At 37.1% G+C, this 12559-nt stretch overlaps 1 protein-coding gene across 2 annotated transcripts in view; it reads right to left on the reverse strand.

Moving 5' to 3' along the window:
• MIB1 (MIB E3 ubiquitin protein ligase 1) overlaps positions 1–12559 on the reverse strand; it is a 72695-nt gene that overhangs the window by 49512 nt on the left and 10624 nt on the right. For both annotated transcript variants that reach the window (XM_042839639.1, XM_042839638.1), the window contains exons 3-5: positions 10727–10856; positions 9040–9144; positions 1700–1766 (exon numbers count right to left, since the gene is read on the reverse strand). In XM_042839639.1, coding sequence (XP_042695573.1) covers positions 1700–1766; positions 9040–9144; positions 10727–10856 — 302 coding nt within the window. The remainder of the gene's footprint in view (positions 1–1699; positions 1767–9039; positions 9145–10726; positions 10857–12559) is intronic.

A 12559-nucleotide genomic window follows, 5' to 3' on the forward strand; every position in this document is an offset into this window, starting at 1 on the left:
CATCCTGTTTTCTGCTAAAACAGAGCTAAAAGCACATTTTGTCTGTGTTGCCTCACCACTTCTGGTAAGAGGGAGATAAACATATTCTATTTCCTAACACAGCCCAGTACCCAGTTTGCTTTATTTGCAAATAAATGACAGCATGCTGCCATTAATTTAGTATTCATGCCAGCACCCAGGTCTTCCTCATCAAGGCTCCCCAATTTCCAGTTTGTTCTGATATACGGGGTTATACCAACAAGTGTGCAAAATTCCATTCAAATTCCACAAGGTCTCCATTTACTGAATTTCTTGCTCACTCAAGGTTCTCCTGAGTAAGTCCTGACTTTCAGTGACACTGTTCTTTCAACTTCTTGTCAACTGCAGATTTTCTGGGACTGCATCCTGCCTCATCACAAAGGTCACCAGTGAGGCACAAAATAAAATCAGTAGAAAGCATACTTTTAAAGCTAGAACCACAATGAATACAGGCTGTGCACAAGAACCTATGTTTACCTGTGTAATAAAGAACTTATTTTTATATCCCTATTCATGTCCGACTAAAGAGATAAAATTAATTTTAAGTACACAGAAAAAAAACACCAAGTTCAGAGTGCTTCACCTTTTTTCTTCCACATAATTTCTCTACATGACAGCACATAGCCAAGTGATGACTTGTTCTTTTCTAACCAAGACAGACCCTCACTGTTTTCACCTTTTCACCGACTGTCTAAAAGAACAGACATTGAACGCAATACTTTAGTTTAATTCCTGCTGCAAATCCCTAAGACTAGCAAACAGAATTCTCATGACTTTAGAAAAGTCAATATCACCAATGTTTTTTGGGTTTTGTGTTGTTGTTTTTTTTTTGGGTTTTTTTTTTTTTTTTTTAATGCACTGAAGTATAACTAATTGAAGAAGAAAAGCACAATTTTCTGTAGCCTCCCATTTTATGATCAAGTTTTTTTTACCAAGGAAATACATATTAATATAGAGGAATTCATACTCAGTAATTCATGAACTTATTCCAATTTGTCCATATTTCAGAAAACACAACATTTGGCAATTATTTTTACAGTACACTCTGCTATGCCTACAGCTCAGCTAGGGCACTAAAAATAAGTCAGTGCAAGAGTAGATAGGGGAAATTTCAACCAAGATTTCAGAACAAGTACTACGTACTAGTATAAAGTAATAGGGTGAATTATACATTCAAATAACCCTGCTTATGTATACATCAACTCTGTTACATACACTTCTCTAAACATACCTGATTATTTAGAAGTGACTGGGCACAAGAACAGGCTGCTCAGGGAGGTGGTGAAGTCACCATCCCTGGAGGTGTCCAAGAAACATTTAGATGTGGTACTAAAGGACATGGTTCAGTAGGGAATATTGGTAGCAGGGGACAGTTGGATTGGATGATCTTCTTTTTCAACCTTGATGATTCTATGATTCTAAGTCTTTGTAAGAATGCATAGATACTTGGCTCCCTAGAAGCAGTGCCCAATGTGATTTCAACGCTTAACAGTACTCTCACATTCACTTGGCACACTGACATCAAATACACTGCGGAAAGAGAAATCTACTATTAACACAGAAATGCTACCATTTACATTCACTATAACGGGCTGTAATTTTGGATTAAATTTGAAAAGAGAAAACAAGACTACATACAATTAATGCAGATCAAGGCAAATTTACTTTGCTTTCAACTCACCTAACACAGGACAATGGTCTCTGTAGAAAGAGCCTCCTTTTGCATCTTGGACGCATTTCAGGTCAGACTAAGGAAAGAGATCAAGACAACTTTAGTCCTTACTGACTGAGTTTTCTGGATAACATCGGTCACTGGAACTAGAATTTAAATGTATTTGATTAAGCAAAACTGAAAGTTATGAAAGTCACTAACCAAAGAAGCTCAAATACTTTCCAAGTTGTCAGCACTGACATTCTCAAGATTTTAGTAACTTTTACCCATATAAAAGGCTGTGAAATATAAGGTATTTTTAACTCCAAAAGGGTGTTAAAATATCAGAAGCCTCCTTGGCATTGCTTTATGAAGTTATCCATAAAAAAGGCATACGACTGCAAGCGCAGAAAGAAGCATCTGCAGACAGTGATAATATCACTTAAAACTTACCAGTCCTGCCCCCTCTTCACAACTTTTTTTCTGACAAATATTTTAACAACTTAGAAAATAAAACCTGGCATGCAAATTCTAAAAACCAAAGAATTTCCCATGAAGAATACATGGAATACAAAGATATTAGGTTTTTTTGTTGTTGTTTAATTATGCTGAGCTACACATAATCACTTGAAGAGAAACATTCAAAAGCCTAAGCCTCCAGAAAGATCACTTTGTATTATCTGAGGAACAAAACTTTCAAGAGTGATAACCAGCTCCTGTTCAAAAAGCCAGCAGAGTCCCTATAATTCTCCCTTCCTCTAATTCTTTCTATGTGTAACCCTCCATGCCAAAGGGCTACCATCTGGCATTGCTCCTTGAAGAACAATCCTCACTAAACAAAGGGCATTCAGTGTACATGATGAGCTGGGAAGGAGATGGGGTGCTGTCTGTAAACATGTCAGAATATTCTAAGGGAAGGGGGAAGGAAATAAAGGGGACAGGTGGTGGCTGAGATGTAACCAATCAAAACTAAACAAATGTTGTTTTTATAAATAACTATTTTTCCTCCACACTCTGTGTTTATTGACTGGCAAAAACATTATCATGAACTCTCAAGTCATCCACATCACCAAGTCACTGCTGGCCACACAACTGCCCTCAGTGACTTGAAACTGCTAAGCATCTAGAAACAGATAACTCAGAGTACACCCGTACTTATGAAGAATGCACTGCCACATTCTGAAAAGCCATTAGAAACAGGCAGATCGAAATAATGACATACAGCTACACCTCATGGGCAGCAATAAAGCAGAGGGGCTCAGCCGGCTGCAGTGGCGTGCTGCCACCCAGCGGGCAGGCCGGCCCTCCGCTGGGCCGAGAACAAAGGGCTGCTAACCGTCCCAGCGTACCAGATGGCAAGCTAATGAACGCCCACGGGGCCCTAAATGAGCCGGGCTGCACTCAGTCTCATCCCCTGAATGCAGACTCCCATGTCAGGCAGCAAGCAGGTGGCTGCACGTGAGCCAACGGGAGCAGATGGGAGAGTGCTGCTCCTGTTCCCTTCTGAGCACCGAGCAGAAAGGTCCCGAACATTTCTTCCTGCAGACAGGTAAAGTTTGGGTGCATTACAGCCAGAATTAACGTACAGAGAAGAGATGGCTAAAAGCTCACTGCAGAAAAAGAGACTACGTACACTCTTGAAACAGTAATTCTCAGGAAGCAGCCTGAAATACCTTGAGTTTCACAGGATAACACAAAAGCCTACCTACCAGTTCTCTCTTACTGGCCAGCCTGGGGCATGTTATTTCTGGAGCATAACAGTACACATACTTGGGTGTAGCTGTAACAGTAAGCTGCAGCTTACTGGTCAGACTCAGCTTCACAATTGCCTTCATTCCAGCAACATTGTGGAGTCAATCTAACTACCACACAAAAGCAAAGTAACGTGATTATTTTTCCACACAAGCCTCCGCCAAAGAAAGGAGAAGGAATCAAACAAAACATACTCAAAGTTGAGGTACTGACAGAGATTAGGACAGTGAAACTGATACACACTGTATTTACAGCAAAGAGTTCCTTCCACAACAACCAAGCCTGAAAAGAACTCCACGAGCTGTAAGACAGGAAATTGTACTTATTCTAACTCACTATCAGAAAAACTGATTGAATAACTATGAATCTCCTCAAACAAACTAGCTCCTATTTTTACCAAAACCAAAAAACATGCTGTCTTCTTCTGAAGTAGTTTGGCTTGAAAAGCAAGAGTGGTACAAAGGCATCCTCCTCTCAGGACTGTGAGGGAGAAAGAGGCCCCTAACAAGGATGGGTCTAAGCACACCCAAGCCTGGCTGCAGCACACTCACATTCCAAGTACATTTCAACTGCTAGCTCCTCTCCTCACTTGAAAAGCTCTGCTGTACTGCTGTTCACTTGACTCCATCCAGATTTTCAGAAGTCCTAAGAGCACGAGTCTTACAAGTGGATCATTGGGAGATGACAAATACAAGTACAAAATGCCAAGTATACCAAAACCCAGGAATTTTGGTATACTTAGAGAAGAGACGAAAACCCCAGTCAAGAAGAAAATGGCTAAAATGAATATGCAATAAATTTTAGCACAACACAGCAAGACTTCAAGTAACAGTTGATGCTTTCAAGCAGCGAGTATGAACAGTTTCTGCCTAGAGTAATTATCATTCTTAGCATCTTACCTCCTTCACTTTGCCAAAAAACCCTTTGAGTTCTAGGAGTATATGACTGAATTATATAAAGATCATGATCTGATGAACCAAATACGAAATACAGAGAACGGCTTACTTGACTTACTATCCAATTATGCCACTGAAAAAACAACAGCATCAACATTATAAAATCTTCAGGGAATAAAAAAAAAAGTGCATGACAGCAATGTCAACAGTGCTGGCAGATGGTGTAAGAGGGCCATCATTCCTGACCTTGACGAGTAAAACTATGCTGAAGGAGCAGCTGCTTACTGGAATAATTCATTTATTCTGATCAACATGGGTGTCCAGCCACTCAAATGAGGGACACAAGTCTACAGAAGTAAGGAGACCAGGCGCGATGCTAAGAAAAAGAACATTTGTACCAGATGCACTGAAATAGTGCCTACACTAGCAGTAAATACTAGAGAAATTTCTACTGATGACAGTTATTCCAACCAATACTGTACCCCAGGTACAGGCATCTGAGAAAGGTAGCAGTGAACACACTACAAATATCTGTTTAAGTCTTCAATCTGGGGATAGCAGTGAACACACTACAAATATCTGTTTAAGTCTTCAATCTGAGGATAAAGAAGTGTGCCCTCACAGGGAAAATGAAGGACAGTGTATGCTGCATTGTCACCAGACAGCACAAATCCTGGACTGGACAAGGGACTGGACAAATCCTAGTTTTAGCTAAAAGTTTTAAGGAACACATTATTTCAAATCTAATGAATTTAAATCATTCAGTTCCAAAGAGCTGATAGTAGCAAAAGCAATAAAAGCAGAAACTCGAAGACAGCAGAGAAAGTAACTGAAATCATAAGGAGCTAACAGCAGCCTCTTGCAGGGGAAATTAGACTGCAGACAATATCTGCATGAATGGCTTACAATCTGTCTACTGATTGTAAGTACATATAAAAACTTCCCACATCAAACTCTCTCTTTTCTAAAGGTGGCTGCTTTAAATTCATGATTTTCTTGCTTGTAGGTTTATATAGCAAATAACAAAATTGGACGAGCGCATCTCTGCTTAAGGAAAATAAGTTCTAAACAACTCAGTTACAGAGAGATGAAGAACTGGGCTTCGTTGAAACTACAGGAGAATGAAGAGAAGTAAGGCCACACAAAGAGTAGCAAAACAAAATTCACTGACAAATACAAAAAAAACCATAAATACTGCACTCCTCCCACTATTTAAAAACAACGACCCCTACTTTCTGAATGACATCAAAGTTAAAGTTTGCCAGTACAGAAGAAGGCACTTGTAATAACAACAGAAAGCAGTACCTCTTGGCTTCGGAGCCATGTTCCAGGCAAATTCATGGATTAGGACAAAACTTTGTCTTAGAGCAATTCCACAGCTGCTCATGAGCCAGAAGCTTGTTAATCCTCCTGAAATCCCTCATTTTTCGGGTACAGGGGACAAGATCAAGGACTAGGCAGCTGAAGATCTGACTTGCATTCTGTGTCATAACTGCACAAGAAAGTGTATTTCTATATAGTTTGTAACACTCGCCTGCAAAAGCACAGCATGGCAAGAGATCTACCTTGGTTTTGTTTTGTTTTGTTTTTATTGTGTGTTAATAAACCACTCTAATTACTGAAATTACTCTAGTGTAATTCCAAGGATTATCTTAAAGGTAACTCCCCAAAAAGTAATGACCAGATAGTAGGTATCAAACAGGATGAGAAACAAAGTTTAAAAAAACATCAAAACATCAGGACAATAAATCCTCCTGGTTTCCCTTATGTACGCAACTATATAGACTTTTGTGAGAAAAAAAGTACACAAACACAGACGGCTTACAGATGACTGTGACAATGATGGATGAGAACTACAGTTACTTCTTTCAGAAGCTCCATAGATGAAAGGAGATCCTTCATCATGAAAAACAAGAGGAGGTTAATCATAGCGGAAAAGGCAAGTGGTCAGAGCAAAGAAATTTAATAGCACAGAAATAATTCCTAAATAATTAAATAGATTTAGGGCATGCTTGCTGGTGGAACCATTTTCTGAAGTTTTTCTAGCAAAATCAATCTACTGAACACCAACAGATTTACAGTTTTACATCCTTAGGTGCCTAATATGAAGAAATGAAAACTATAAACAAGCTCAAAAACCTAAATTACAGTGTTCTCATTTGATTCTCTAATTCCATGCTGCATAATCCTTTTTATTGCAGAGGGCTGTGTTCACACACTCTTTAAATACGAAAACATGGTTAACAGCTTGGTCTGGCCCTAAATTCTGAATACATATACCGTATGAAGTGCAAGTGCTGCCGATAATCACATTAGTCCACAGTACTTCATTCCTCCTATGGATATAACAAGCGTGTTATTCAGCCCTGCAGCACCATAAAACCAGATTTTATTTCGGGGACTCATTCTGCATCATGATGGCAGCAGAAACTCTTAGACTTCATAAAGAAATACAGGATGCACCCCTCAACCACTTGATACGTAAACACGACCACAGCAAACTCTATTAAAAACTGTAAAAACTGTAAGGATTTGACTGCAAATAAATGGAAATTCTCAGGCAGCACCTGCTGTCCTAGTAGCCAATCCCTGTCTCTCCCACAGAAAAGCTGGCAAGGCAGATAGATTCATTTTGAGAACCAGACACAGCCTGTCAGCTATCAATAAGCAATCCTGACTTACAATAATAAGCTGCATTTCTTTAATCAGCTTCATTTGTGTCTGAGTCAAGTGTTATTCATTTGCAAGTACTGCTCTCTCCCAGCTGTATTTACATGGACATACACTCTGCATATTGTTTCCACACTCTCAAGACAGTCTTAATCAATCCTTAAGTCCCTATACAAGTTTGCCCCAACTATATATGGGCTGACAGTATATAAGTGAGCTTTATATAATAGAGCATCAATACTAGAAATAGCCATAATTCAATGTACAAATTGGCACACAACTCATCAGTTATAAAACGCATTTTTATGTGTATCACAGGTACCCAAGAGCCCACTCTGTCTGAGGGGAAAATTGTTTTCATTAGAAGTACTCGATGAAGACAAAAGTAACACAGAGTTGGACTGCAATCAGGTAAGCACTACCTACAAAGCCTCAAATTATCTTTGATAAGTACATATAGATACCAATATATAGTACATTACTCTTTATATGTTATGGGTATTTATGGCATTTCATGAACAATTTAAAAGATTTTTTGTTAATTATTAACTTGATGGATCAAACATCTCTATTTGTACATATTTCAGGGGGAAGGTAAGCATTTACTTATCTGTTCAGCTTACAGACATTGAAGCAGGTAAGTATTTTAGAAATATTTAACACTTCCTCATGCAACAAGTTTGCCAACGAATACAGGTGGATTTACAAATAAGTTATTCCCTTAATAACAAAAATAATTTATTTCAGAACAGAGTACAGCTTATCTTAACACACTTTTTCTGCTGTCAAAAGGAACATTTAATGATTCCAGAGCATTATACCCCCTATCAGGCAGTCCATACATTTTAATTCAAGAACTCTGAAATTGCAAAAAATAAAAACCATTAAAATCACTTGAACTCTGTCTATACTTCAGTAATTAAAATTCTTTTCCACGTCACAATCAAATATTACTATAACTATTCTTCCCTTCTGCTAGCATATTAGAAATGTTCTTTAAAAATGGGGGGACCAGGAAGGATGTCACTCGATAATAACTTGTATTTTATGCTTAGCATCTACCTGTTTCAGATTACTGACAAATTAGTACATAAGCTTTCCAAAATATGCATCAGAAAAGCTGACCTGCACCACAGATATTTACTCTTTCTAAATCCAACATTAAAGTATGTATTTACTGCTAATATCGTATTAATTTCTGGTTTCATTCTAAAAATATTTCATTTCAAATAAGATTACAAGGCAAGCAGGTTATGTTACTCTCTAAAAAGAAGCAAACCGGTCATTCAGATTTTATTACTGATACGTATCTGACAAAATGACACCTTAATGTTAACATGGCTTTCCTCTGCATTATCAAACAAAAATCACGCAAAGAAAATGTTAATTAAGCTGTTATAAGAAGCTGATAATCAAAGTAACCTTTCCCTGACCCACATTAGGATATGAAAACCCAGCAACAGAAGGCACTTATGCTAAAATCTAACCTATCTTCTCTCTAAAGCTGCAATAGGAGCTGTAGAAGTTCAGAAGTGAAAAACCTTCGGCTAAAACAAATACAGGTAATGTAATTCTACATCTCCCCAGTGCAAAAAATAAAAAATAAAAAATTGCTCACAAGAGGATTCTGAACATTTCTTACAGCTTAAAACCCGCAAATCTTGCAGTAATCAGACTAAAATTTGAAGTGAACTTCGGAGTTCAGGAGTTAAAAGCTAAGGTCTTTAAGAAGTTCACAAGAAAGCTTTTTTCCTTTTTGAATTTTAATTTAAGCACATTACTAGCACAACAATCATTGTATGCAACATAAATATTTACTATACACTCAGGCAAAAAGCATCCCAACTTTAAATTACTCACATTTTATGAATTCCCAGATCAGACTTTTTTCCTAATACATATGTATAATCCATACAGCTGTATTCACAATGACCCGGCTAACAGCATGCAAACTGACAAAGGATATTAGAAAAGCAGCAGAATAAAGCTCAAGTTATTCTTGCTACCCTTCCCCCACTAAGCATTTTACCCTTTATCTTCCTTTATGCTTACCATGCCCTCAAAGCCAACTCTGTAAAGGTTTTTAGCACCATTGTCCCAAAGAACGTACGCTGCACTGTGTGGACTTGATGCGCTCCAATCTTGGATTTCAGTTACCTATTTAAAAATAAGAAATCATTGGTATAACAAAGATTCAGAAAAACTACTGGAACTTAAAATCTTATTGATCCCTTCACATAAATAAAACAGCTCTGCTGAATTTCATCAAACATTTCTTGTAACTCTTCATAACTGCTATTAGAACCATTCCCTAGGTGTCTTAATAAAATAGTAGTCTGTATATGTACACTATAAGTATATGTTCATAGGCCTATTTTTCTTTATATATAATATATATATATAGTAGATAACCTTACTAAAGTACAGAACAAAAATTGTATTATGATCCCCTGACAAATTCTTACTAGAAAGTGTTTCAGTAAGGAAAAGAGAATGACAAATTTTGTTTAACCTACATTAGCCAAGTGGCAGAATACTGTGAAGAAACAAGGTTTTATTTACAGAGCCAATCTGTTCAACAACAGGACAAAAGAAGGGAAGTGAAAAGGACTTTCCTTGACGTTTCTGAAATCACGAGGCCATGCAGCAAATTCTCAAAACACTTCTATTACTCAAAGAATTAACTTTCAATTTGCCTTTATGTACCTTCATTTAAAAACTGTTTCTGTTCTTTTTGTTTTCCTAATTTATATCCATCTTGAAAACACTTCACACACAATTCCATTTTATGCATATCTCACTCATTCTAGTTTAGCCCATAAAATCAACACAAGTACCTTGTTTAGCAAATATCAAAATATCCCACACAATTCAGAGCAAAGGGTAAAGAATCAAGTTGAAAATAAACTATATGTGAATACCTCTTGCTCAAAGATATTTAAATTTGTTATTTCCTCTGAATACAATCCAAAATGAAATGCTCAGAAGTCCAAGACTGTCATTAATAATAGCCCACGTACGGTAATAAAAGACATCGCCTATCTTACTTGCCCTGCTTAAGTTCATACTTAAAACAAACTTTCCTTAGTTCCAGGTAAGTTTAGGTTGTTGCAAATCACAACATCTGCAAGTTTTTCACATCATTCAATGCAATCCAATTCTCCAATCAATTTTTTTTTTTTTTAATGATAAATGGTGTCAAAAAACTCATTATGTCCAGTAATGCAGCATACACAACCAGAACTTGCAAAGTTCTCACTTTAAATTGAGATAGTCTCTATAATAATCTAATGAAAAACAAATCTATGGTGTAAGCACTTAAAACCAAGACGAATGTGATGACTCAGAAGCAATCAGACCACACAGTGCAGTAATGACCAGTAAAAGCTATGCTTGAGAGGTCTATTTTCATACCAGCTCTAGTAATGCTGAGATAAATACACTCAAATCTTAAAGCCTGTCATAGGCAGAACAGCAAAGACAAATATATGGTAGTTAAAAAATTTCACACTGGAACTGTAAAAATGTGAATTAAAAAATGTGAATTAAAACTGGCCATGTTACACACTCCCTCCTTTTTCAAGTGCTTAGGCATTATAGAGTAGGATTTAGAAATGACTAACTATGGTGCTATTTGTACTCTTCAGTTAGAAAGGCCACCAAGCTCATTACATTACTACACAGAAAAGCAACTTTTTATTAAAGACAGTTGTGGTTTTTTGTTTGGTTTTGTTTTTACCTTTCCCCTACGCCCATTGCCACCATCTTGATCTTCCCATTGCCAGTCAACTCCTCGCACCACTCTGGCACCTGCAAAGATTCCTCTTGCTGTAATTTTCTTTGATTTACGGCGAGACTCCAGCAATACCCTGAAGTTATTAAAAACAAGACAAAAAAAAAAAAACACAACCACCCAAAAATGTCAAGATAATAAAGAAAGTTCAAGATGAATCTTTGGGAGTGGGAAAAGAGATCATCTTGAATAAAATGACTAAACAAATGCAGATCTCAATATGTGAATCATCAACAAATTTGCAACTTGAACAGCAGCCCACAAGACAAAAAGCTATCATGTTACTAAGTATTTTTTATCATATGCTTAGAACTAGCTTTTAATTCTGCTAATTTCTTCCCCAAGCTTCCCACTACCAAACTGCGATTAGCTGCATACTAGCTGTACTCATATTAAATATGATTAAAATCAGCCAAAGAAACAGACTTGAACAACACAATTCTATTTCTCTCTGACGCACACGAGGCATTACATTTCTGCAATTATTCAGAATTATACCAAGTAAAGGAACTACATTTTTTCCCCTTCCTATGCCTCAGACATTTTTTTCACATACTACAGATTGCTTATCATGGCAAACGTCATTTGATATATCAGCATTTATTTTTTCAGTCTTGTGTTTGTAATAACAAGCTATTTTCCTAAAGTAAAACTCCTCTCTGCCTCAGACTTAGATGGACATGAAGTACATAAGACCAAACAGAAGAGCTGATGGCCCTAACAACAGAAAAGATATTCTCCTGCATTCTAAGTCATCTGAAAAGCCACCAGTCTGTGTGCAATTTGACTTATTTCATGCCACAACAATGCTGCCAGACAAAAGTATTTTTCAGCTGAAATTTGAATGCTTCCTGACTCCTTCACTCTAACACCCTCCTGCTCAACTTTTAAGATCCAGCAGATGGCAGACAAGAAAAAAGTTAGACTGCTATAATCAGTGCAAAGAACACATTAAAATCTTAGGAATTTGTATCTAAGTAATATTAAATGGCAAAAGATATTAGAAGGATATGTTATTTACAGTAACCTTTTAAAAATCTCAACATCTATGAAATTGAGACAAAAAACATATTACTTCAGTATGCACTTGAATTTGTTGAACCTTCCGAGGTTCACCTGGGCCCACTGCTCGAGCCTCTATCTCCAAAACTATCCTTCACACACCAGAATGGACCCTCAAAAACCAGAAGAAACTTCAGCTAAAAAAAAAAAATTAAAAAAAAAAAAAAAAAGAAAAAATTAAAAAGAAAAAAGGTCTGGCAAGCGTATCTCAAAAGCAATGAAGCAATGAGTTTTGTTTTGGGTTTTTTTTAGACAGAAGTAAAGCAGACCTGTATTTTGCTACTTAGTCTTTACAAATCATACTAAGCCAGAACTTTCTACTCTTGATTCCAACTTTTAAGACTTGCTCTACACCAGAATACTGTAACTCGGATACTAAGCTCATGCTACTTGGTAACTAGGCCCACCAGCATGAATCTCCAAAAAACAGTAGCTACTTTTTGATTAAGCGGTTGGCCTGGACATTTTTGCCATAGCTGAACTTCAAGGCAAATGTCTGAGAACATAAACAGAGTCCCTGCAAGACGCTTAATGAGAATTCAGTCTGTGTGCTCCAACCACACCCCTCAACTGTAAAATTGCTGATAGAAGCAAAGTACTGAATCACAGCATATTTGTAAACCTACTTCATCAAGAAGAAAGGAAAAAATGGATTTAAGGAGAGAATACTTTGGAGAGCTACAACACTTAGATGTTACGCAGTACTTTAATGCAGCT

This window comes from Centrocercus urophasianus, unplaced genomic scaffold (genome assembly GCF_019232065.1).
Source record: "Centrocercus urophasianus isolate 14NV4802_14NV808 unplaced genomic scaffold, USGS_Curo_1.0 seq_11, whole genome shotgun sequence".
In the NCBI taxonomy this organism is placed as follows: Eukaryota; Metazoa; Chordata; class Aves; order Galliformes; family Phasianidae; genus Centrocercus; species Centrocercus urophasianus.